Source organism: Musa acuminata, chromosome BXJ3-10, assembly GCF_036884655.1.
Source record: "Musa acuminata AAA Group cultivar baxijiao chromosome BXJ3-10, Cavendish_Baxijiao_AAA, whole genome shotgun sequence".
Lineage (NCBI taxonomy): Eukaryota > Viridiplantae > Streptophyta > Magnoliopsida > Zingiberales > Musaceae > Musa > Musa acuminata.
The window spans coordinates 25,084,166-25,109,482 of NC_088358.1; the positions used below are offsets into that span (position 1 = coordinate 25,084,166).

Consider the following 25,317-nt stretch of genomic DNA (forward strand, 5'->3'; position numbering starts at 1 on the left):
TTCAACCAACATATTAAAATGACGTCAGTCACAAAATAAAGTCAACTTTTTACCAGTGATGTTCCACCGACACCCTTCTAGCAGAGTTTTTGAGTTGAACAGACAGAGAAGCTAGCAGAGTTATCGTGCAAAGCTACGCTTGGTGATACAGGTCTTGAAAACAGAGAATAACTGAACCAGGATAAGATCAACAAGGGGGTAATTGGTGATCCGCGATGTCAATGAACGAAAACACACAAACAAGAGCAACAATGATCAAGTTAAACTGTCAAATGAAAAGAGTTTTCATATGCCCCAGAATCATACTGACAACAAAAACAAGCAGAAATATCCTTGCAAAATTAACTGAAGATGACGGTCTTTAAAACAGAAAGCAACTAACAATGCTTGCATAATATTCCAGCAAATGATTCTAAGAAGTTTCCGCAACTGCAGCTGGTAAGAAAGCCTTTCCGGGACGGCGAGCAGCAAGTGGACCATGGCATCCAAGTAACTGCACAACCAGACATCTCGTTAACAGATTGCTTTATAAACGGCAGATGATGAAATAATTTCTCAGATAATAAATATCTGATGTAATTTCCTATCGTTATGGAATACTGGAAAATTAATAAGATGCCAATTCTACCCATGGAGAAGGATAGGGACTAACATGATGAGCAGGAATAATTTCTCTTAATGACAATTCAAGACACATGAGGAGGAAAAATAAAACAAAGCCAATATGACAAAAAAAACATTCGTTTGACAAAGCCACAATCCTTTTAAGGTAAAAGATCATCAGCTCTGGTTCAAATATCTTCCTTCCTTTTCCTACACAAGCATAAAAAAGGCACATATATAGGTACCATTGGATAGTCTACCACAAATAACATGGAGAAGGTGGAACAAGTAAATCTAAAGATCTAAAATGTTATGACAAAGGATAAAAATTAGGATTGGTGCATTTCATGATCTGTACAATGGCATGGAGTAGCCCAGCCAACCGCATGTAAATTGGGTGTGACTACCGAACTGTCCCCTTTTTTGTGTCTTAAGTAATATGGTTAAGATTAAAAATAGTTGTTGGCAAAGCAAGTCTGTTGTGAGGGTGTCACCAAATAATTTCATCCACCCAATTTATACCTCCACAATTTCAGATGAAACAGTACTTACCTTAGCATTGACACCATCTGGGGCAATTCTGTTCTCACTCTTCCACTTCAAATAGTCAGCACGACTAAACTTAGTGAAGCCCCTGAAAATTAATTTGTTGAATCAGAACCGATAGAAGAACATAGGAGACGGATCTCCAATGACTACACAATAGCCCAAACATTATGCTCCTTAGCATCTCCTAACCAGAGATACAAGGCTAAATCTTTGTTTGAGAAGACCTATAGTGACAATGAATTTAGAAAATAACAATAATACTGGATGCATTAGCATTAGCAATTTAAAGCGGGTAGAAAGTTTCCTTTTGTGATGCTTACCACTTTCCACTGATGATAATCTTTTGACGGCCAGGGAACTTGAACTTCGCACGTCGTAGGGCCTCTTGGGCATTATTGCTATTGTTATCTTTGCAACGAACAGAGAGGAGGACTTGACCAATGCTTACCCTAGCACACGTCCCTTGAGGCTTCCCAAAGGCCCCCCTCATCCCAGTCTGGAGCCTATCAGCTCCAGCGCAAGAAAGCATCTTGTTGATACGTAAAACATGGAATGGATGCACTCTCACTCGTAGGTGGAAAGCATCCTTTCCAGCAAACTTTGTCATATATTTGTTACATGCAATACGAGCAGCCTCAAGAGCCTCGCTGGAAACATTTTCCTTTTCCCAGCTCACCAAGTGAACACAGAAGGGAAATTCATCCACTCCTTTCTTCTTCATTCCAACATCGTAGATCCTAATCTTAGGATCGGGAACACCACGGCAGTACCGAGATTTCGGGTATGGTTTGTTCTTAATCTGACGATAGCATCTTGCAGGTCCTGCATGAGGAATAAAAAAATTAAAATTTTCATTCAAACCCTAACGATGAGAATTAACAATTGCATAATTGATGAATAATTTTTGGAAAATCAGAAAAGGAAAAAAAATACGATCATCAGATACCAAAACTCATCTCAAGATTTACTCTATCCAAAGGGAAAGCATATTGGATCTACCTCTTCAAGTGAATGCATTTACTATGTGCAAATTTGAATAAAGGATAAGGATAATAGCCAGTAACTAATAAGAAATTCCATTGGGGATGAAGTATATCATTTTAAAACTAAAAACTACATGAACAAAATTACTAAAGTGCATATTGCAAACTCTTTTTTTTTACTGACCCCTGCTTTCTCCTCAAACTTCTTGTTAAGTAGACCCCAATAAGTGAAAAATATTATCATACGGATCACACGTATGGCCTTGTAAATTTCAAAAGTCACAACAAAATGAACAAACAACTTTAACCACAGAGGGCAATCTATACCTAGTTAATTCCAGTTGCAACATGTCCTGTAAATTTCAAAAGTTGTTTCTTTTATAATCATATACATAAGTATCATTGCAGACTGGTTGGCTAGTTATGCTGGCAGACTAGCCGTCTTACTCGTCTTACCAGAATGAACCTAATTAAAAATTCAACTAAGGATGAAGTATATCATATTAAAAGTAAAAAGTTCATGAACAAAATACAAACTCTTTTTTAAATGGCAGCTAGAGACTAATTCAATATGGGGTCGGCATGCAGGGCCCCTGGTCCTCTCCTTAAACTTCTTGTTAAGTAAACCCCTATAAGTGAAAAGTAATGACATACAGATAACACATATGGCCCTCATCGACAAAATGAACAAGCAACTTAACAACATAGGGAAATCCATACCTAGTTAATTCCAGTTGCAACATGTCCTATAAATTCAAAGGTGTTTCCTTGACAAACATATACAGGAGTATCATTGCAGACGGTTTGGCTAGTTATGCTGGCAGACACCATCGGCGTTACTCATCTTACCAGGACAAGCCTATTGGGGTTCTTCATCTCTGCAACAGGAACTTGGGATACCCATTTGTTGGAACAATTAGCTAATTAGTCTCCAGACACCACCGAAAAGAAAACTACTCTACACTTGTGGTGATTCAAATTGTAACGAATTCATGCTCTCTACCAACCCTTCGAAGCTACAAACTAGCTTATAATTTATCTCAAGCCTATGAAGTTTGAAACTAATTATAGACATATTCCAAGTACCCTTATTCTTTTCGCACGAAGTGCTGCACAAGCTTGCGACTTGTACAAACAACCATTTGACATATAAATAGGATTTATCTAAAACAAAGCATACAAATGCATCTAATCCTCGTATGTTAGCCTTTGAGGTGGCCTACCGTTGTGGATCGAGACCATGGAATGTCAACACATCCATTGTTTCATCCAAAGTATAGACATCTAATTGCGGCATACATTCTCATCGTAATAGCTCAATACAAACAACGAATCAAACTTATGTCCGCATGATCCCATCGCACGCAAAGAAAAGAATCGCCCACTAAAATCGAATCTCTGCCGGAACGGAAGGGGGAACAATGCTTCATGTCAAGCAAAATTCATCGGATCCGACCAAAACCACAAGAGAAACAATAAACCCGACGTCAATCGAACTAGCACGAGAAAAGTGAGGAATAAAGCTAGGATAATCGAGCAACTCACGCCTCCCCATGGCTGAAACGAAGGCAGAAGACGATACCTACGCCGCAAATCGCAGAAGAGCCAGAAGGGTGCCGGTTCATTTATACCGAGCGACGTGGAGTCGGATTCCAAAGTAGAAACCCTAATAATTAAATGGGCTCGTGGGCCGAATGCGGGCTCCGATGCCGGTCACTTTGACGGCCTGACTTGGGCTTGTATTGTTCGAGGCTCAATTCTTGAGATACACGTTGTAGGATGCCATGTCAGCATCATGCCGTGGGCCATCTTGTGGGTATAATGCTGTCTATAACTTAAATATGAATGGTTGATGTGGCGCCTCGCTATTGGCTGATTCGTATCTGATAGATATGCATGTTGATTTTTTTCAAAAAATGAATAAAATCATATGTTGTAGCCTAAAAAGGGATTTGTAAGTGTAAATAAATGTATATTATTAAACTAGTATTATGTAAATAAATGTATACAAGGATATTTTAAACCCATGCCATTATTTATAAGATAATATTTTAAATTCTTAACATATAATAAATAAATATGGTACATATTAATGCATATTTAGTTCTTTCATATATCGATATCAATTTGGAGTTGGTCAATGTATAATTTTATTTTATTTTCTTATTATCAAAATAATAATAAATCCTCGTCTCATCCTACATTGGATGGTGTACTCAGATAAAGCCTGTTCATTAGTCTTGGATACGAGATGTCCGCTCTTTCAAAATAGAACGTATAAAATTTGAGAATAAAAAAATTATAATATAACTTGAGGTTATTATGCACAAAGATGCACATTAATATTAGGAATCATATTTTTCTGATATACCAAATGCGAAGAAAGTATAATAATTATAATAATAAATATGATTTATTAATATTCAAATAATGATATCATATTAATCATGCGATATCGAAATATCTTAAAACATGAGTTGTGCTTTGAATAGATAACTAATCAAGTAGTTTAATTTTATCTTTGAGATATCACTCGCTATAATTTTACCTTTGAGAAGGAAAAGATGTAAATTATTTCATCATTCGTACAGCTCGTATTCTTAGAATTGGAAGGCCAATTAAAAATGCATCAACTTATATTTTAAAACCATAAAACATCTCAAAAGAATAAACTGTATAATACAATCGAAAAACAAAGTCAAAGTCATGCTTTGGAAGTGACAAAGAAATTAACAACTTATGTTTTAGAACATTAAAATAATTTAAATCATACCATCGAAGGCACACTTTAACAAAAATCAACATAATATGATCATCATAGCTCGGAGACAAAAATTATTTTAGTTTACATTTTGATTTAGGGAGCAAAAATAGTAAGAAAATGTTCATGATGTGGGCTTTTACATGTGATTATTTTCATGTTAAAGTAAAAAAGAACCCATGGATAGAACACCTTTTGACCTCATCGTAGCTTAACTTTAGGAGGCAAGTGGGTCATTCAATGCCTCACATACCATCATTATTTCAGCTTTACTTCGAATCCTTTGCTTCGTGATCTTACTACTCATCGATCCTATCAATCTCATCTCATAGCATATTAAGTCAACGAAGAAAAAGAATCCGACAACATATGATAGAAACAAACGCTAAAAACGTACGATGTTTCGTGGCCTCATGTCGATGCATCATGATGGTCACGATTTGACATGCCGTACGCATGGGATCGGGACGACGAGGGATGCTTTGTTACCCACCCGCCTCGTGATTGGAGGATACCGGCGGGGTCCGCTTCTGCCACCAGTCGGGCGTGTCGGTTACGCTTTCGGGTGGCAAACCCTACGGGATCAAAAAAGTCGGGAGGCTCCAGCCGCGCTAATTGGCACGGCCGGGAACCTTTGCCTCCCCAACGAGGAGATCCGATGCGGGCCCCACTTTCTTCTCCAAGCCGCCTCGTGGTTCGAGGATATCGACGGGGCCCACCTCGGGTACTTCGGAGCTTTGTCGGTTAAACGTACGGGGTAATTCGGAGGCTCCCGTACGTGCTAATTCGCACGGGCGATACTCGTTACTTGGCCCGACGAGGAGACCACGATGCGGGCCCCGCCTCTTCTTATCCAACCACGATGCAGGTATCAGTGTTTGTTCAAACACTTGCTCTTCGATTAGTATTACTCGTCTTATTACTGTTGTAATTACCATAGCGATCACTATAAGTAAATAGCCGTTACCCACTTTCGCCTTCCCTTCGAATTCAAATCCCTCTCTCTTGCTCCCCGGCCCAAACCGATCCCCCATGCAGTCGCCGGCCGAAGCAGCAGCTCCGCCTCGCCGGATGCCCCTCCAGCCGAAGAACTTCGATTTCATCCCGTCCGTCTGGATCCATCCGAAGCCCAAACCGATCGCATTACGGTGCCCGCCCTCGACCGGAGGGGGGGCGGGTAAGGAGAGCCGCCCCATCTCGCCCCCGGAGCTGGGAACGATGGCTGGGCTGCGGGACGCGTCGCTGTCGGAGGAGCTGGCGGCGGCCCGGCTGAGGCGGGAGCGGCTCCGGGCGGAGAGGGAGCGGACGGAGGAGGCGCTGCGGGAGCGGTACGCGGCGATGCGGAGGTGGGCGGTGGAGCTGGAGAAGTGGGCCGAGGAGCAGCGGAACTTGGAGCTGGAGCTCCGCCTCTTGATCGAGCTTCGGGATTTGCAATCCTCCTCTACGGTGAGACAGACATTGCTCATCTCGATCGGGAAAAGAAGAGTTCTTGATCAGTACTTATCTTGTGTTTAAAGTTTTGGTTGCAGATTTCGTCTCCTGTTCAATCTCTGAGAGAAAAGGAACAGCAAAGAAGTATGGAAGTGAAGTTGCAGGTATGTGCGCCCAAATGCATACTTTCAGATCACTTCTAGCTTTAATCTGTTGATAGGTTGAGTTGATATATTGACAATGTAAAACTAAAAGAACCGAGGGAATGGTTATAGAATTGTTCTGCTATTGCTGAGTTCTTATTCCTGTTCCACAAAAAAAATTCGGTTGCAGATGTCACCAGTTCAACCCCTAAGAGAGAAAGAAAAGCAAAAAATTGTGGAAGTGCAGTTGCAGGTAAGAATGCCCAGTCATAGTAATACAAGTTCAATGCAAGTATCAGCAGTTTAACATGTGTTTTTTGGCTATGCTGAAATGGTAGAAGATTAAAGCTTAAAGAAATGAACTCATTCTCTAGTTAATGCAGCATTTGGTAGAAAAGATGAGAAAGGCTTGGTGTGATTGTTATTGTGTGATACAAACTTTTTTCTTGATACAATGCATGTACTTCACATTTCTACTTATCTGTTATTATTAGTTAGTCACCTAGTTGACATCTTTCGAGTTTTTCCTATGTGCTCTTCCAATTTTGTTCACTTATCTTACTTTCTCTTGACTGAATTTATCGGACATTTTTCCAATCTTCAGTATTCTTCAAGAGTTAAGATTAGTAAGTGCAACAATCTTCACAGACAAGCTGCAATAGGACATTAGGAATTCGTATAGAGTAGCATGAACCTCACAAGGAAGAAGACCATATCATTCTTTTGTGCAGAACATTCACCTTGTAGCAGAGGAGCTGTTATTGTCTTCCCATAGGTCATCGGCAATATGATTACACAACAATTTGAACCAGTTTACCTAAAGATGTTTGGAAGTGGTGCCAACTTACCAAAGATTTTGGATACAAAAAACTTTTGTTCCTAGTATCTAAGAATTTGTTGGTACAGAATCCTGAAACCATTGGTGAACTGATTTGAGCTGCGCCTTGCGTAGAGGCATAAGTTATGTCCATGAAAATTTAATAGATTGGCAGCAAACATTAGACAAAGATCCTATCTGGTACTGGTTTCCACTGAATTATGTTTTGACTTATGGGTGAACTGAGCAAATGGTATAAATATTATGATTTCAGCTCGATCAATGTAGTCTGTGTTCATGGTTTCACTCAACAATATTGTGTTTTGTTTGAAGCTAATATACAGAAGACCAGCAAATTTTCAGACAGCTAAATGTTTTCTCCTTTGGTGCAGGGACCCAAAATTGAAGAACAAAATAGTGAAGTTGGAATGCCAGCTTCAATTGAGGAAAATGAGACAGAGAAGTAGTGTTTCTTCTCCACTTCAATCTCTCTATCTTTCTCTTGTTTTGTCACATGTAATTTGTGCCTTGAAATGAAGAAAGTCAAATTGCTCGTTTGCATCCCTTTGCCACACTTGTGTTGCCATCGTGGTCATGTATCAATACTTGTCAGTGATCAGAGCAAGAATCCATAATTGCTCTGATCTGTGACAGCTTTTGCTGAAATTTACAGAAGAATAGTGTTCATGTTTGACATTACTCACTGACCCCTTTGCAAATGATTGACATGTACAGAGAGTTTCTTCGAGAACAACAATTTAAAGGGTTTTTTTAAAGCTTTGATTATGTGTCAAGAAAATATAAGACAATATCAGAATTTTAAGATGTACAACAATAAATTCAGGAACAGTGTTGGATATTTCATGAACATATTTATCAGGAAGGGAAAAAAAAATAATGATGGTGCATCTAGTCTTTGCTAAGGAAATGATGATGAAAGATGGTCGTAATGGATCCATTGGATGCCAAGAAAGCCATCCGAGAATCAAATACACTGGTTGATAGGATCATGAATCTGATGTTGTATTTCACCATCCATCATCATTGTCACTGTCATCATCATCATCAATATTACTATGGTTGTGATAATAGTCTTTTGGTCAATGATTGCTCTTATTTTTCCAACATCTCCTTAATGGGAACCTCCTCCTCAATCATCCATTTTAATTCTAAAGCTGCTTTCCTCACCTCTCTAATCCTTTCCAAGATCTCTTTAGCCTTTTCTCAATCATGCAGTCAGAAGACCATGACAATTGATTTCATCATCACAATTCTTTTTTATAGCCGGCGGCGGCATATATTACAAAACACTACTTGTTTGATTGGTACCATACAATTGCATTATTTTGCTTTCTTAGTCATAAAAAATTACTGCTCATTTGATTGTCTTGAAACTGAGGGTAAACACTTAAGTACAAAATATAGTTTTTTTTACTTTTCTTTCCAATATTTTATGCCTTGATGGAAATACAAAATCTTGTTGTCAGATCATTAGCATTTCAACTGTCCAAAACACATATTCAGGTTCTACTGTTATTCTAGTTCTGGTTTATTTCTGTCTTTAAATGTGTGTGTGCAAGAGAGAGAGAGAGAGAGAGAGAGAGAGAGAGAGAGAGAGAACCATATATATTCACTTCTCTGGGGATACAAATGTAGATGATAGACTAGATGTACAACCAGAAGCTGGGAAGTGAATTCCTCTTTAGAAACATTAAGAAGCTTCATGGTCTTAGGATTCTTAATATATATGACATAAACACCTTCTTCAACTTCTTCCATGCAAAGGGGAGAGTAATCCAATGGCTATTATGGCTGCATCAGTGGCATCGGATCTGTCAGTGGTGAAACATGTGCTCTGCTGCAGCCATGATAGGCTGAGTCGTATAACTTTGGATCCATGGACTGATCGAGTTATCGATGGCATGAAATCCATCACCCATGAAGAAACTGCTGCTGCTGATGATGCTGTTTCCATTGAAGATGTCAAGCATCTCATTGAGGGACTGTAGCCGGTTGCTGAGCTCCATCATCTGCGCCCTCAGCACGGAGTTCTCAGCCTGCGCGGCAGCACAGTGCCGCGTGGTGAGGTTCAACACCGAAAGGACGCGGCTGTTCTCCTTCCTCAGCTGGTTCGCCTGCGCCATCAGATCATCCAGGTGCTTCTGCTTCCGTAACCTCGACCGTCTCGCGGACTCACGGTTCGATATCATTCTCTTCCTCTTCTTCTCGTCCATCGCCGCTTGCAGGTCTTCTGAAGAACCGGAGCTGTGGAACATGCTGGAGCCAGAGGAAGCCCCACTGGGAGAAGCCATTAGAACTTGGTGTTTTTGAAGAGATCTGTTGGGTTTCCTCTCAAGAAAGACGATGCAAACACGAAAGATGCAGTTATTGATCACGAGACAAAGCCAAGAAGACTAGGAGACTTATATGTAAGAAGGTGGAGATATTGCACTGCTCAGTTTTCGGCACGAAGCTCATGGAAAACATAGAACCAGTAGAGAAAGACCACGGAGAAGGATTGAACAAGATGGCTCATGCGCTGAAGAGTGGGATTTATCATACACTCGGACGGGAGGAGTTCACTTCGGATAGGCAGCATCAATCAGAAACATCAAAAGGTAGAGACGCTGCATGTGACCGGAAGAAGAACAAGGTTTAGTACACAACGCTCAGACCTTGGGACGGAGATAGAAGAGTAGACCTCCCTTTTTTTTCTTGGGTGCAAAGCTTGGTGATGATGATTTCTTGGTTCTGAATACAGAATCAGAGTGCCTTGAGAAAATTGGACTGAGTGAGCTTTCCTGGTAAATAACAGGAATGAAAGAAAAGTGTCCAACAGGAAGAAAGCAGCCAAAGGAGCTCCCAAAGAGGGAGCTTCTCACAAGAACCAGCGGAAGAACAGCAGCAAGAACTTGGCTTCCAGTGCCGAGTTATGGGCACCAGAAGCAGGAGAAGAACAGGGAGGAAAGCTATGAAAGAGCAGCAGAACCTCGGTAGAGCTTAGCGAGGAAGAAGAGAAGAAGGGGAAAAAGGAATTGTTGCAGCCAAAGGAGCTCCCAAAGAGGGAGCTTCACACAAGAACCGGCGGAAGAACAGCAGCAAGAACTTGGCTTCCAGTGCCGAGCTATGGGCACCAGAAGCAGGAGAAGAACAGGGAGGAAAGCTATGAAAGAGCAGCAGAACCTCGGCAGAGCTTAGCGAGGAAGAAGAGAGGAAGGGGAAAAGGGAATTGTAGCTTAGCAGAGGGTGGCATTTATGGACGAGGATGGAGCAATAAGAAGAGAAAAATAATGAAAGGAAAGGCGGAGGAGAGAGAGAAAGAGCATTGGAATCTGCTGTGAGTAGTAGTTGTTGGGGGGTGATTCATTGGAAAAGTGGGGTCAGAGATGGTATTTCATAAGCATTCAATTCCAGCTGGTGGGCTGAACTGATATCCTCTTCCAGCCTCTACTTTCTCCAAGATTTTTCCAAAGAGGAAAAGAAAAGTTGTTCTTGAATCCTGCCATTGGTAGAGATCCACTGTAGCTGCCGAGTTGAGCTTGAGAATAGCAATACCACTCGAAGCTTGATCAATCCCAGATAAAGAAACATCTAAAAGACATTTAATATGTTACCCTAGGAAACACCATTATAGGCATTGAAGGGTAAGCTTTTCTTTAGTGGGCATCTCAGCTGAGGTTACTGTGACATTTCTTCTTTTCATTCAAGAGGATGGTGTCTTTTTCTTTTAGTTCCTTCTTCAATGGTGGAAGAAGTAAGCAGCATCATATAAGAGATGGCATAGGTTGTGTCCCACTTAAATACCCCCTAATTCCATAACTCTGTGGACACAGTGGAGGTTCTCTGGTGTAGAATAATGTGTGTGCTGTTAGGAGTTTAGTCAATTTAGAAATTGACTATTAAATCTCTTCTCTGACAGAATGACAATGTTGATTGCTTTGGGACCATTTGACACTGACATTATATGTACAAGAAGGATGGCTCTTAAACCTGCTTATAAGACTAATGATCTTAAAGATGGCCTTTGATGGAATCTGTGGGTTAAGAAGACCAAATTTTATATGATAGTTGTGTGGTTTTCCTGGTCTGGTTAAGGATTTGCCATAGACATTTCTTCTTTTCTTTTGTGCTAAAGACAACAATTGAAAAGTGTCTCAACCATACTAGATTATCCCCTGTTGTTCTTAGTTTGGTCAACCATTGCCTTCATTTAGTTGCATCAGGAATGGTTCAGGCCACCATTTGGCTTCATTTAATGATTGACATAAGAAACTTTGTATCTGTGTCAAAAATCACTGATTAATTTCAAAATGTTGTTTTTCTCATGTGGGGCTAACAAAGATGGGCCATGAAACAGAGGTTTCTGGGAGATGCAACAACATCTAATCATGATTTAGCTTGCAACCAAATGATTTAGAAATTAAAGCTACTTGGAGTATAGACAATTACTTTTGGGTTATGTTTATCTTAGACCACAGAAGGAAGTTACATGGTAACTGATAGGCATAGGATGACTCCACTGCTAGTGATTTTGATGGCATCAATTATTTGGCTTTTCCTCAATAAATGGAGATAGAGATATAATAGATGTGAGGAAGGAACGAGAAGATAGAAGAAGAAAATAAAGAAGTGGGTCCTCCTGTCTTTTACCTCTTGTTGAGGATTATACAATCCATTTGTTCTACTCTGATGTGTTTCTGAAGTGCCCACAGTAGCAATTTTTCTTGCTGAAGCTTCTACCTCTATTTTTGGAGTGCATGAATATATTACTTTGGAACATCTACAGTGAACCCTGAGAGTGATTTATCTTTGTATGTTTTTGTCACCTATAGAAACCTGGGAGGCTCCTTGAGCTGTGCATCGTTTGCAAAAGTCTTTCTCCATCAATTGAGATTTGAAATATCTCGAAAAGCAACATCTTTGATAGATAGGAATTGTGATTAGTACACATTGGTGATCACTCTAGGTTCATAAAGTTTCCTACATAGGCAGGTCAGTGACAGAGTTGTGTAGCCCAGGAATTCAACAACCAATGATTGTGAGGATATATGATGATGGACTTGCATGCTACTACCTATGTGAAGGATTGTGTTGATTTCCATGACAATTGTGTTGATTTCCATGACAAACATCTTATATCATATCTCAGCAGTAGATGACATTTTAAGGTCATATATGATGGAACAGAGAGAGAGAGAGAGAGAGAGGGATTTGACTGTTCAATTTTGTTTTATCTCTTTATACAAATAGTCTCAATCAATGATTGGATGTGCATCAAGCTCTACAGAAACAAGAAAGGTGAATCTACCCTTCAAAAGCTGAAGAGGTGCTCAAGGACATTGCAGGGTTGGACCATCTTATAACATATACCTCACAACTGTGACTCATGCTGTATTGGATCATCAAGAAAAATCAGGTTTCGAGGTCAACAAACATGATCATGGCTGTTGGGTCTAATCTAACACAAAGTGGTCCAAGTTGGAAACATCTAGGTTTGGTTTCACTTCATTACATTCAAGAAACATCACTCATGAGATGCAAGAAGAGCAGAGTAGCTTGTTTTGTAGCTCAACACCCTGCAGAAATTTTATCTTCTGTGGTTCCATTGGGACCAAGGCAGGCAAAGAAGACAGTGATGTTGTGATGACTTTCTCCGGGAGCATCAAAACATTACTGAAAGAGAGAAAAGGAGGAGGAAGATGCCACCTAAACTAGAGAACAAACTTTGATGGCCAAATGCTTCAAGGCTAAGTCAATTCACTGGAATTTTTATTATCAATGGTGACCCAAGAGTGACCTCTGAGGTCCCAAACCCTCTCAACAAGTCATGATCTAGCACAGTCACTGGATATACAAAACCATGCCACTAACTTCACAATGGATTTGACCTTTAGACCAGCCAATGGTCATCAGTTGCAGCCTGTCTGATCTTTTCATGAAAAGTAAAAGTTGATTCTTACCTGATCATTGGCTTTGCTGTTTTGACAAAAACAAGGAGGAAGCAAATAGCCTAATTGATTACATAGATAGTTTCCTGCAAGATGGTATGGGAATTCTTGATTGCAACTTCAAGAAGGCATTAAAAGATGAAAACATGGCCTCTTAATTCCTCCAAAACAGTTTAGGTGATATAAGTGAAGTCACAGACTAAGATATCTTGAAGGGCCAAAGATTCCAATAGTTGATGGTGATGTGAAGCACCAGGAAAACTAAAGCATTAAGTAGTTGCTGGGGACCTAATGTTCACAGGGTTTTAATATGAGGGACCAGGATTTCTAGGAATGAAGTATTATGTTGGGTAACCCAAGTTAAAACCCATCCCTATTTCAGTATGGCTCATGGAATCTATTATGGTCAGCACTTTAGCTCCATCATAAACTAGGCAGGGATTCCAACATTGATATGAACATTTGGATGGTTTTGTGCACCATCACACCACCTTCCCCACCATGCCCTGCACAAGCACTTCATCATTCTATAAAACAAGAAAAAGAACCATAAATACTTCAGCACACTTGAGATTGCTGTATCCTCTTTAACTTCATTCTTTGATGCAACAGGCCATTAGCATGCCAGTCTAGTGTCTTCACCTTGTGATGTTAAGATGAACACTTGCATGCCAAACTTTGTACTTTGTTTTTCATCTTTTATTCCCCTCATCTTCTTAAAAGAACCATACTGCTACCACCCTTCACTCATAGTTAAATGATGAACTACTGAATACTAAGTATATCAGACATTTCCTTAAGATGTTTTCAGCACAGGTTGTAATGAGAGATAGTACAGTTTTGCTGTGTGATTGTACTTCAACATGTAATTCATGTCATATCTCTTGTACATCCCAAGATGTGGGGATTTAACTTTCTTGTTGGATCCCTCGATCAACACAAAAAAAGATTTTGGTCGGTTTTGTGGGGTTGTGATCCTGCCACAAAAGTGAGAAGAACAGCAAGCAAAAGCTTGGCCATCCTTTGATGGCAATCCCTTGAGATCTGTTCTTGTTCTTTTTGGTGGGGTTTTTCTATCTCTGGCGATCAAAACTGTCATCAAGCCCTGCTGCAGGACACTCTCTTTTGCCATGTTCGTGGACCTTCAAAGCAGTCGATCGAGGTCTCAGCCACTGTTTATGATGGAGGTGTTTCCAGCTCACTGCACAAGCTTTTCCATCCCTTTTTATTGCCTTATCTGCAATCAGGATACTGTGTTGTGTTTGTAATCATGTAGTGTGTGCATGAAGGATTAGATTTCGATATGATTATAGGTGAAATCAAATCCACTTGATTTATTTTTCGAGCATTATCACGATAATGTCTTAGAGAAGCAAAGAAGTAAATAATTATATCATGTTTCAATCTATTCTTCTAAAAGATTGAGTCTCATACATTAATGGCGGACGATGAAAACTCATAATTGGTTAGATTATGATGTTATTTTATATAGTATCGATCATATAATAATCATCTATTCTAAAATTTTATATAAATTAAAATATTTTATTGATACGATATGTTTAGTTGACATATTATATCCGTTAGATTTCACGTGTCGAGTCTCGATTAATAAATAATAATAATCATATCACACATCAAATATATAGTCAATATTTGGTAGAAAGGTCATATATAAATGAAAAATAAATTTATCTTAAGAGAAGAGAAAGAAAGGTTCAGAAAAGATTCTTCTGCTTTCATGTTCTCATAAAGCAGTGTCCAACCACCGGAGTCGCAGTTCTGTAACATCAAATCCCACTTTGCCTTCCCTGCACATGAGTGGTGATGTTGTTGCAACTGATCAGAGAAGCAAAGCCTTCGTATCATCTTTAAGCAAAAGCTCTTCTCATCATCTTTTCGTGAAGAGCATTTCTGCGACTGCGCTCCTTTTGCTTTCACCTTAGGTGACCACCACCTCCACTTGTTCCACCATCGCTCGGTGGACAGTGCGCAGCATGTGCCGCTCACAGCACAGAGGAAGAAGAAGGAACATAAAAGGGGCAGTGACGGCAACCCCCCTCCCTCCTACATTCTTCCTCGACTCCATGTGGATCGACTTTTGTGGGCAGCTGAAGCTTTCCTACTGCCCTCTCAATCTCGTCCTGTGTGGTAAAAGCTCGCTCGCTGTCACTTCTGAGCGAGCTTTATTCGGGTGGGCCGCTAATTTATTCGGCCCGTTACTAACTCATGATGGCCCATTTATTACTACAAAGGATCCGAATAGGATGTTTTTTATGCACTATCATCTCAAGCATACATTCCACAATGAATAAATACAACGTAATCCCATCGAACACCACAACAGAAGAAAAGAAGGAACAGCGCCACGACGGTAGGAAGAAGAAGAAGAAGAGGAGGAGGGTGATGTAGGCATTCGGGCGAACGTGTTCAGATCACGCCCTGGGCTTGCAGACGATGGTGGAGTGCTTGAGTATGTGGAGGCTGAACTGACCGCCCTTCTCGGTGGTGTCGACCTTGCTGGCGCCCGGCGGCGGCAGCAGCTCGAAGTCCTGGACGAGGCGGCCGAGGGTGATGCCGAGGATGGGCAGGGCGAGGATGATGCCGGGACAGCTGCGGCGGCCGACGCCGAAGGGCAGGTAACGGAAGTCGTTGCCGTTGGCCTCCACCTTGGCTTCCTCCTCCAGGAAGCGCTCGGGGCGGAACTCCTCGGGGTTCCTCCAGTGGGCGGGGTTGTTGGCGAGCCACCAGGCGTTGACGAGGATCTTGCTCTCGGCGGGGATGTCGTAGCCGCCGAGCTTGGCGTCGTGGAGGTTCATGTGGGGGACGAGGAGAGGGATGGCCATGCGCAACCGGAGGGTCTCCCTGATGACGGCCTGCAGGTAGGGCAGCTTCTGGATGTCGGGTTCCGTGATGGGGACGCCTCGGCCCAGCACAGAGTCGAGCTCGTGGCGGAGCTTCCGCTGGATCTCCGGGTGGTTCACCAGCTCCGCCACCCCCCACTCGATCGACCACAGCGTCGTCTCGATGGCTGCACGCACAACAGAACGATTACTACAACTACAAGTAGTTAAGCAGTTAGTGGTGGCTACGATTAGTTACAACAACTCCAGCAAACGAAGAGGAGGAAACACTGATTTGACTCGGTGATGGTAGGTTGCTTGTTGCAACCACGCCAAAGGAAGAGGAGACGATCGATTCCCCTTCTCTACCTTTTTACTTCCTTTGTCCATCCTTTGATTAAACATGGTTGGTGGTGAGTTGCTCGCTAGATGAGACAGATGATTTGTCTTCTAAGATCTAATCAGTCCAATATACTAAATACATTTCATGTATGTCCATCTCCAATTAACCATCACCCACAATTCATCTTAGAATTGGATTTTGATAGCAACATCTAATGCCAGCCCATGGTTTTGATGCCTAACAGACGATACAACGTTGGTAGACCGTGCAAGCACATGACTCAGTTTTGTACCCTTCTCTCTCTCTCTCTCTCTCTATGATTAAATATTAAACACATAAAAGTTGTCCTAAGTGTTTCAAGCGTTTACGGCAAGGAAGAGAAAGTTCGATGTAAAGACGAAGAGAGAGAGAGAGAGAGAGAGAGAGAGAGAGAGAGTGTGTGTGTGTGTGTGTGTGTGAGAAGTACCTGCAACGTTGATGTTCTCCACGATGTACAGGACATTGTCGTAATTGATCTCTCCTCTCCTCTCCGCGTCCAAGATGTGATCGATGGCGCACTTGAGCTCCATCGTCGATCCCAATTCGTCCATCTTCTTCCTGCTCCACGGTTTACACAAATTAGCAATCGGAATACCTCTGGATGATACGCTTCAGATTTGCGATGTATCCGATGTACTCACTTCTTCTCCGCCACGAAGTGATCGTCGAAGAGCTTGAGGCGGTTGACCTTGAGGTCTTGGCACTTTTTGAGGTAACCCCTGAGGAAGGGGCGGAGGACGGGGATGAAGTCGCCGTAGTTGTACTCGAAGCTCTGGGCGAGGCGGCTGCGCTCGCCGTTGGCGGCCCTGAGCTTGTTGAAGAGCGGATCGTCCATGCCCTGGAACCGGTGGTTGAACATGATCCGGTACATGTTGTTGTACATCATCAGCTGCAGCCGGCGGCGGAGCACCACCCCGTCGGTGGCCGCCTGGGGGTCCCGCTTCACGTCCTCCACCACCTGCCGCGCCTCCTCCTCCCACCCCTCCCGGTTCTGCTGCACCACCTTGTTGGTGAAGAAGGGCACCGTCATGATCCGCCGCATCTTGCGCCAGTGGTCGCCGTACACCGTGAACACCATGTCCTGCCCCTTCCCGGTGAAGATATCGAACACCACGTTGCGGGTGCGGGAGCCGAACTCGACGCCCTGCGCGTGGAGCACCTCCCGCGCCAGCGTCGGCGATGAGACCACCACCAGGTTGCGCACGCCCATGCGGAGGAGGAGGATGTCCCCGAAGCGCTTGGCCAGGGCGGTGAGATTGCGGTGATTAAGGTCGTCCCCAACCTGCAGCCAGTTCCCGAACACCGGCACGGGGAGAGGGCCAGGCGGCAGCTTGAGGTGCTTACCCCGGAGCTTGGAGACGACGATCCCGAGCGTCACCGCCGCGAATAGGCCCAGAAGGGCCTTCTCCAGCAGGAGCAGATCCATCGCCAATGTGTTCGACGATGCGCGCAAGGCTGACGGCGAGAGACGGAGGAAGCGGAAGTGGTTGGGGAGGCCAGTGGGGATGGGCGCCTTTATAAGGGTGGGGTGGGGGGCCGGCGGACAGGTTAGGTTGGACGGAAACCGTCATAGTTGACGGGGCAGTGTGTGGTTGGCTCGTGCGAGGTTGGTAAGCGGTGGGTGGCGTGTCGTCGCGACCATCTGTGATTGCCTGTTCTTTGACCGTGTGGTGAAGCCCCCATCCGTTTCAACGATCTCGGACACAACCGATCACTCGAAGACGTCTGAGTTAAAGACAAGACTACTGACGGTAGACGCGAACCCGAGTCAGATTAGCTCGATCCGCAGCATGTTGAATAAGGATACATGTAACTTTATGCACTGGGACAAGTCACATGTGACCAGTGGTGGGTGGTTGGTTGGCAGCCCAAAACGACGGCTAAGCTTACTCCGGACCGAGTCAGAGTTCTTCTATCTTTGAAGCGGTCCACCGTGTCATCCCAACACTTACTGAATCCTTCGCACAAAGCTCAAATCGGTACACGCCATCCATTTCCCCACCACCCAAATTATATGACTCGTCATACGGCCAACGAATGCTCGATACGATTGCAGGCTGTCTACTTGTTTAATGCACGCTCACCTAATTCCGCACTCCATTGCATCCACAGAGTGGTAGTGTGATCGCCAACTAATACACTTGGCCTCCTTCACCTACCTCTCCCATCTCCACCACATAGCATGACATACTAATGCTATCATCTTGGAATCGGCTGACGTCCGGTGCCTGCCTTCCACATTAGTGTGCCCAAATGCCAAATTAGATTGACAAGATAATAATAATCCTCTTAGTGTCTTTTGATTTTGATAATATATCGTAAAATCCTAATTGTGGTAGTTTTACTCCGTTCATGATGCTTATATTCATCCCTCTTTATTTCATTCGATGTTTAATCGACAGTTATTAGATTTTGCATGATATACTAAACCTAAAACTTATTTAGATATTGAGTTTTTTCTTAAGAAATTAAGTTTGTTGAATTGATCATCCGATCAAAATTATTATCGATTATTTTTATTTCAATTAAAGTGTGACATTCTACTTAATCAGTCTTCTAAATCTCAGGAGATCTTACTTCCAAATACTATAAGATTTACGAAAAAGAATTAAACTCCATCAAAATCAAAATCGATGCTGACATTTGTCGAACAAAGTTTTGAATCCTCGATTCAGTATAAAAAAAAAGTAGATGAGATTTAGAGTTGTTGATCTCAATTAAATATGAATTGAAAATAATTGATAGAGATATCTGATTTGCTTGCAGTCCTCCTCGAGTGTGAGACCTTTTGGGAGTCGGCACGGCACAAACGTATCCAGCTTCACCAACCCAACGCGTGTGGGACCGACATGATCGGTGGGGTGGGACCCTCTCAGCATCCAAAGCGAGAGACCAGTCTCTCTTTCAAACCCTCCACAACGTCGCCAAAAACAAATCTAAATGGATCCAAACAACACACAAAAGGAGGGGAGAGAGAGAGAGAGAGGACAAAATTAAACTCCATCGACATCACTCGACGATTTATCTTCGATCATACTAACAATGCATTCCTATATACTATGTGTATGTATACATCTTTGGATCCAATTCATGTGTTTGGAAGGCAACGACGTGCAGCAACGGCGACCTTCTTCCTTCTCCTCCTCCTAGTTCTTGCCACTGTTGATACCTCCGATGGGACCGGACGGCGGCACTGGTCCTCTCGGAAGCATCACGAAGACCAGCGGCGCTGCCGCCCCGACCTCGAGCTTCTTCTTCTTCGTTACGGTCGTCATCTCCCGTGTTGTTGCGGTGGACTGATGGAAGATCAGGAGGAGGAGGAGAGAAAGGATGGCGATCATGGCTTTCGCTCCGGCACCCATTAGTACAAAAGGAAGAGGAGCACAGGCTCGTGAAGGAGAGAGAAAGAGGAGAGATAGGGGCTGCTTCTTAACGCAAGGAGGAGTAGTGCAGAAGTGGTTAAGGGTGACGAATGTTTCTCTTGACTTGTGCGGATGCGTTGACATGAAGTGGTAGCGTGCTGTTAACTGTACACCATCAAAGGGCTAATGGATGGCATTTACGTGCGTCGAAGTCAGCTTCTGAGGTGAATTCGTGGAAGAACAGATGTGGATGGGGGGTGGGGGGACAGAGATCACTGCCAACACGCAGTGTGTGCCGATTTGGAGAGACAAGACATGCTATGGAAAGCCTAAATTATGTGACAAATATGTGATTTCTTGTTTGACTTTTGTGGCAGAAGGATGAAGTTTTTGGTGGGGATTCAGTGTTGTCGACATGCACAACCCTAATAAATCTCATCAAGATTGAATTCTATGCATTTGTTTGGATATTTGAGTAGTTAGTCGAATCCAAAAACATGTAGGTTTGTTGTAATTTCATGTCATCAGTAAACAAAGTTGTCTTTTGTTGTTAATCCTATTAAAAATAAGTCTTAATTATCAAAAAGATATTTTGTGTCATCAGTTTGTTTGATATCGAGATATATCGAGTCCATCCGTTAAAGATGTGTTGAAATATATACGAAACTTCTTCCTCTTATGTTTTTAATCAAAGCTATTGGTGGTGGGTGGGGGTTGACTTTTGTGCCTCCCAAGGGTTGCTTCATTGTCATCCTCTTTGATGCTCGCCACCTTCAGACGTACGCAAGCTGGTGATGCTCCCCATTGCATGGCATCAGACGCAAGCGTTGTGCACTGCCTTTACTTGCTCGAGTGTCACAATGGCATCACATAATTGGACTAGAAATTAATTATATATGCTGCTCGCAAAATGATGAGACAATTTGCTCCATCTACGAGGAAGGAAGGTTTGGTCACAGTAGTCAACTCACTAGCCTTCAGTTTGCTACATAATTTGACATTGGTTACGACCTCAATTCATCTGATTTAGATTATATAATTTATCTTAATTATGATATCATAACAGTGTCACACACACTATATTAACTGCGGATCAGGCCCAATTTTATGCCCAGTTGGGCCGTATCTTTCACAAGCATCGGCCCAATTTTATCCCCACCACAAAAGGCCCAAAAAGGATAGGGGCGTTTTGGTGATTTAACATGGATCGCTGAGGCACCTATAAAAGGGGTGAAGAAGAGGCGGCGCCTCATCATCGTCGCGATCGTGGCGTGGCGTTCCTCGATTTCGCATCCTCCTCTCTTGCGGTTCCATCCCACGAAGCCTCTTCCAGCGCACCGGCTCCTAAGGTACTCTCGCTCTTTCTTCGCCTCGGTTCCGCCGATTTGATGGTGGTTGGTCTTTCCCCGCAGCCTGATGTCAAGATACGATCTCGATGACACTTTTCTTAGGAAGATCCGATTTCGTCGGTTTTATTGGGAAAAGTAGGATTTTTCTCATTTAGTTCTTTGTCTTTCGTTCAAAACTTGGGTGCTGGATGCTTTGTATGAACATGGTCTACGATCTGTTCTGTGTGTTTCTTTAGATCGTGATTCATCTTATATTGGCTGTTAGTTTATCTCTGCAATCTTCTTTTCTGATTGTTTAATTAACTTCGCCACGGAATGCCATTGGAATGATTACATTCTGGTGATTCTGTCGTCTCAACCGCTGGCTCAGATTATTATCAGATGGACAATTAAAGTGAAAATCTCGCACTTGCTACGTAATTTTTTGCCCGAGTTCTTTTCACAATCACTCTAAATGATTAGTTTTGCTGTATGTATATCCTTCTATGTAGAGTGGCTTGTCAGTTCTGACATGTTAAGGGGACACATTTATTGCTCGTCTTTGAAATTTGAACAGGAATCGTTTGCTTCATTTCTGGTGATAAAACTGATAAAATCTTTAGCTAGATTACTTGTTTGACCAGATTTGAAACCATTTAAACAGTGGCCTGTTGTTATGTATGATGTATATGCAATTAATAGGTGATAGAAAATGAGAGCAGTGATTTGTGATGAGTAAGCAAAAAGGTGGTGAGCTGTTTAACAAGGTCGCCAAAGGTAGGCTCAAAGAAGACGATGCACGGATTTATTTTCAGTAGTTTAGTGCTGTGGACTTCTGCCACAGCTGCGGTGTCTTTCACCGTGATCTGAAACCTGAAAACTTTCTGCTTGATGATAATGAAGGTCTCAGATTTTAGCTCAAGTGCCCTTGCTGTGTCCAAAAGGCAGGATAGTTTGCTCCACACAACTTGTGGTGCATTAGCAGATAAGGTGATCAGCAGAAAAGGTTATGATGGTGCAAAAACTGATATTTGGTCTTAAGGTGTCATTTTGTTTATTTTCATGGCTAATTACTGCCCTTTCCATGATCCAAAGCTGATGATACCGTACAGGAAAATTGGGAAAGATGACCTCAAAGTTCAAATGCCCTGTTTGGTTCTTGTTTGATGTTAGGGGACTCTCACGAATTCTTGACCCAAATCCCAGTAGTAGGATTTCAATTGCAAAGACTATGCAGAATTCTTCGTTTACAAAGGGGCTCGACGACAAGCTACTAAAAAACTGCAAGGCAACACGAGAACATGATTATTCTGATGTTGATGTAGCGTTTTGTTCCTCTGGTAGCAATGCATCGAGGCAAAACAGGAGACGGGAAAACTTACTAATCTAAATGCTTTTGACCCCATCTCTTTCATCAGGATTGGATCTTTCAAGTTTATTTGAGGAGACTTGACCACATGATAGAAGCAAAATTCACATCTGACCACCTAGCTTCTGGTATTATCTCAAAACTAGAGGAAGTCGTCAAGCTCTTGAAGCTAAAAGTGAAGCAACAGGATCATGGGGTACTAAATATTTAAGGGTTAAAGATCGTAGTGTTTTGGCCGTTGATGCTGAGATCTTTGAGGTTACCCTGCAATTTCACCTGGTGGAGATCAAGAAGGCCATCGAGGTTACCTTGTTGTATGAGATGCTGTGGGAACAGGTCATTAGACCAGCCCTTAGAGAGATTGTCTAGGCATGGAAAGGTAATCAGCAGCAACAGCAGGCCATCGGGGATTCACCAATATGTTTTTTGGTGAAAGAGGCAGCAATATCTCTGGATTTGTGTTTAGTTCTAATATTATCTTTGTTTAGTTTGTTGTTTACTTTTTAAGTAGCTTTTGTTAAAATGGCAACATAACAACGACAACAAAGCTAAGTCTCAACTATATGGAGTCGGCTACATGCATCTTTTGCCATCACTGAGATTTGTAAAGTCCCAACAACGACAAAGCTTTTGTTAAAATGTCACCATCTGAGAAATAATACCTGCTTAAGTTGAGGCTGACACATGAAGCATGATATTTGTTAAAATGTCACCTAATTCCTGTTTCTGATCAATGAAATCTTACCTTTTTTTTTTTTTGCATAGTATGGTAAATTGAGCTTATGTAGATATGGTTCCTCTTCTGGTGTTGCAGGTTGCTGTCATGCCTCTGTGCTCTCAGAACTACAATGAATGTGGCATCAGTGGTCTGCACTTTTAATTGGTATGGCTTTCTTGCTTGTTGTTACTCCAGGTCTGTAACCTTCTTCATTGTTCTCTTATTTGTGCAATGGACTTGGAATTGATTGTGTTTGCTGTTGATGAGTCAAAAATAAAATGTCAATTGAATAAAAAGAGATATGGTCAATATTATGTTCCTTTTAGTTCGCATGTTAGTGATCTTTTTTTTTTGTTGTTGTTGAGATTTATACACCAATCCCTCAATTCTTTATGGTTGCATACTTAATGCTTCAGGCAGTCTCCTTACTGATTTAATCTAGGCTATGAAGGTAAAAACACTTGACAACCAAGTCATCTATTAGCTAAAGCACTGACCAGAGATCTGCTTGTAAGTGGAGATCAAGTTTGCCAATAGCTGTCAAGATCTTAGGAAGTGGGACTCTGAGCTCTCCAATTTGTTGAGCTTATGACCCAAGGACTGGCCTAGAACAATAAAGAGTTGCAGGAAATAGTGATGTTTTCTGGCATCAGCGCTTACCTCATTCACCTGTCTTGCTTCAGTAACCTGCAAGCTAGCTAAGCATTTGCTGACTTAGATTGATGAGGGTACAACAATTGTCGAGTCCTTTTCAGTCATAGGCTTGGAAAAGTGACCTCTAAAGACCAGCACCATGGGAGTTCAAATTATGGAGTCCACTGCACTTTGTGCACACCAGGATGTTGATCTTAACAGACCACCAAAGGAAGTCCCCTTGATTAGACTTATCAGGTCCTAATAAAAAAAGGAAAGTTGATTGCTTTAATGATATAAAAGTCACAGTAGTCCTGCTTCTTGTGCCTATCCTACAATCTTAACTTGCACCAGCACCCATTTTTGGACTGTGGAGAAGATTAACTGACAAATCTAAGGTTTAGCAATCATATTCATAGCAGGAAGTTGTGCTTTGTCTTTCCATTTAAATCACTTTCAGGTTCATCTAACTGTAGGTTCAGATCAGTTGTGAGAAAGTTGTCATCATTCCAAGTGTTCAGCAAAAAACAGAGTCATGAGAAGTCTGGTCTATCCAACACTGAGGTACTCATCATTCCATGTGCTTTAAGGAGTGAGTAATGAGGTAGCTGGTCCACACAATTAATATATATCCCACCAGAAAAAAATAGGTAAGCCTTTGCAGTGGTCCAAAACCTATACCCCAAGAAATCTATGATCATGATGAGAATACACAGGAGTCATGCAGATTGCAGATGCTGAGATGTTAGAGAAGCCATTAAACTACTTAATGAAGCTGTAAGATCAAATCAATTATGTTGCTCTTCATCTTTTAGCTCCTTGTTGATAGTGATAGCCACATGTGAAGCAGGGTTGCAACTTGATTAGTCTCCTTCAATCCAAACAAGACAAGCAATTCATCAGCTTCAGCCCCCAACCTGCCTTTGACTATATTATCTACTTGCCAACGAGCATGAGGTATTGGATCTCCAAATCTGTGACCATCTACATCACATCTCAATCCTACATTGTCTTGTAGCTGGATAAAACATAGCCAAGACATCATTGTCTTGTGCCTTCACCCCCTGAAACTGTTGTCCCCGCTGTGTGCAAAATCTTCCAACTGCTAATAATGCCCGATCGAGAGATTTGATATGATGGCCTGTGTCCAAATTATTGTTGCAAAGACTGCTGCTCCTCTTCCCTGTGTCTTTGTCCGCAGTCATCTGCGATTGTTCCAGGTTGGGTTAATTGTTTTCTGAGATCCCTCACCTACTCTTCCCTGTGAAGTGTGTGTGGCCCATCCCATGCTCCGGAAACGAAGATTCAAAGGTATCAGGTAAGACCATCAAGGCACAGATGCACAAAAGCTCAGGGAAATGAATGCTTCCCTTTCGGGAGATGCATAAAAGTCAACAACGTTGATAGCAGACGATTAGACTCGATGAGTTCTCCTCCTCTGCTTGTG

General features: G+C 42.2%; 4 protein-coding genes and 1 long non-coding RNA gene across 5 annotated transcripts; 2 read left to right on the forward strand and 3 right to left on the reverse strand.

Annotated features, from left to right (window-relative positions):
• Positions 1-242: 242 nt before the first annotated feature.
• LOC104000970 (large ribosomal subunit protein uL16) lies at positions 243-3,770 on the reverse strand. Its single transcript, XM_009423140.3, has 4 exons — positions 3,681-3,770; positions 1,473-1,974; positions 1,156-1,237; positions 243-493 (listed from the first exon to the last, which is right to left on the reverse strand). The coding sequence occupies exons 1-4, from the start codon at positions 3,688-3,690 to the stop codon at positions 413-415; spliced, it is 675 nt and encodes a 224-aa protein (XP_009421415.1). The 5' UTR covers positions 3,691-3,770; the 3' UTR covers positions 243-412.
• Positions 3,771-5,895: 2,125 nt separating this feature from the next.
• Positions 5,896-7,862, forward strand: LOC104001002 (high mobility group B protein 6-like). Its single transcript, XM_065170762.1, has 4 exons — positions 5,896-6,342; positions 6,426-6,491; positions 6,661-6,723; positions 7,680-7,862. The coding sequence occupies exons 1-4, from the start codon at positions 5,929-5,931 to the stop codon at positions 7,752-7,754; spliced, it is 618 nt and encodes a 205-aa protein (XP_065026834.1). The 5' UTR covers positions 5,896-5,928; the 3' UTR covers positions 7,755-7,862.
• A 1,260-nt stretch (positions 7,863-9,122) lies between these two features.
• Positions 9,123-9,599, reverse strand: LOC135651410 (bZIP transcription factor 11-like). The gene has a single exon (XM_065171476.1). The coding sequence runs from the start codon at positions 9,597-9,599 to the stop codon at positions 9,123-9,125; it is 477 nt and encodes a 158-aa protein (XP_065027548.1).
• Positions 9,600-15,490: 5,891 nt separating this feature from the next.
• LOC104000967 (trans-cinnamate 4-monooxygenase) lies at positions 15,491-17,957 on the reverse strand. The gene is made up of 3 exons (XM_009423136.3): positions 17,102-17,957; positions 16,888-17,018; positions 15,491-16,266 (listed from the first exon to the last, which is right to left on the reverse strand). Exons 1-3 carry the CDS (start codon positions 17,884-17,886, stop codon positions 15,671-15,673), a joined length of 1,512 nt encoding a protein of 503 aa, XP_009421411.2. The 5' UTR covers positions 17,887-17,957; the 3' UTR covers positions 15,491-15,670.
• A 3,113-nt stretch (positions 17,958-21,070) lies between these two features.
• LOC135651191 (uncharacterized) lies at positions 21,071-23,652 on the forward strand. The gene is made up of 2 exons (XR_010501800.1): positions 21,071-21,171; positions 23,334-23,652. It is a non-coding gene; the product is annotated as an uncharacterized LOC135651191 (long non-coding RNA).
• The last annotated feature ends 1,665 nt before the right edge of the window (positions 23,653-25,317 follow it).

Coding starts and splice junctions, on each gene's coding strand:
- LOC104000970 (XM_009423140.3), bottom strand. Junction 1,238..1,472: donor ATTATCATCAGTGGAAAGTG/GTAAGCATCACA, acceptor ATTAATTTTCAG/GGGCTTCACTAAGTTTAGTC. Junction 494..1,155: donor CAGATGGTGTCAATGCTAAG/GTAAGTACTGTT, acceptor CTGGTTGTGCAG/TTACTTGGATGCCATGGTCC.
- LOC104001002 (XM_065170762.1), top strand. CDS start 5,929: ATGCAGTCGCCGGCCGAAGCAGCAGCTCCGCCTCGCCGGATGCCCCTC. Junction 6,343..6,425: donor ATTTGCAATCCTCCTCTACG/GTGAGACAGACA, acceptor TTTTGGTTGCAG/ATTTCGTCTCCTGTTCAATC. Junction 6,724..7,679: donor TTGTGGAAGTGCAGTTGCAG/GTAAGAATGCCC, acceptor CCTTTGGTGCAG/GGACCCAAAATTGAAGAACA.
- LOC135651410 (XM_065171476.1), bottom strand. CDS start 9,599: ATGGCTTCTCCCAGTGGGGCTTCCTCTGGCTCCAGCATGTTCCACAGC.
- LOC104000967 (XM_009423136.3), bottom strand. CDS start 17,886: ATGGATCTGCTCCTGCTGGAGAAGGCCCTTCTGGGCCTATTCGCGGCG. Junction 17,019..17,101: donor CACTTCGTGGCGGAGAAGAA/GTGAGTACATCG, acceptor ACCGTGGAGCAG/GAAGAAGATGGACGAATTGG. Junction 16,267..16,887: donor GGAGAACATCAACGTTGCAG/GTACTTCTCACA, acceptor TTGTGCGTGCAG/CCATCGAGACGACGCTGTGG.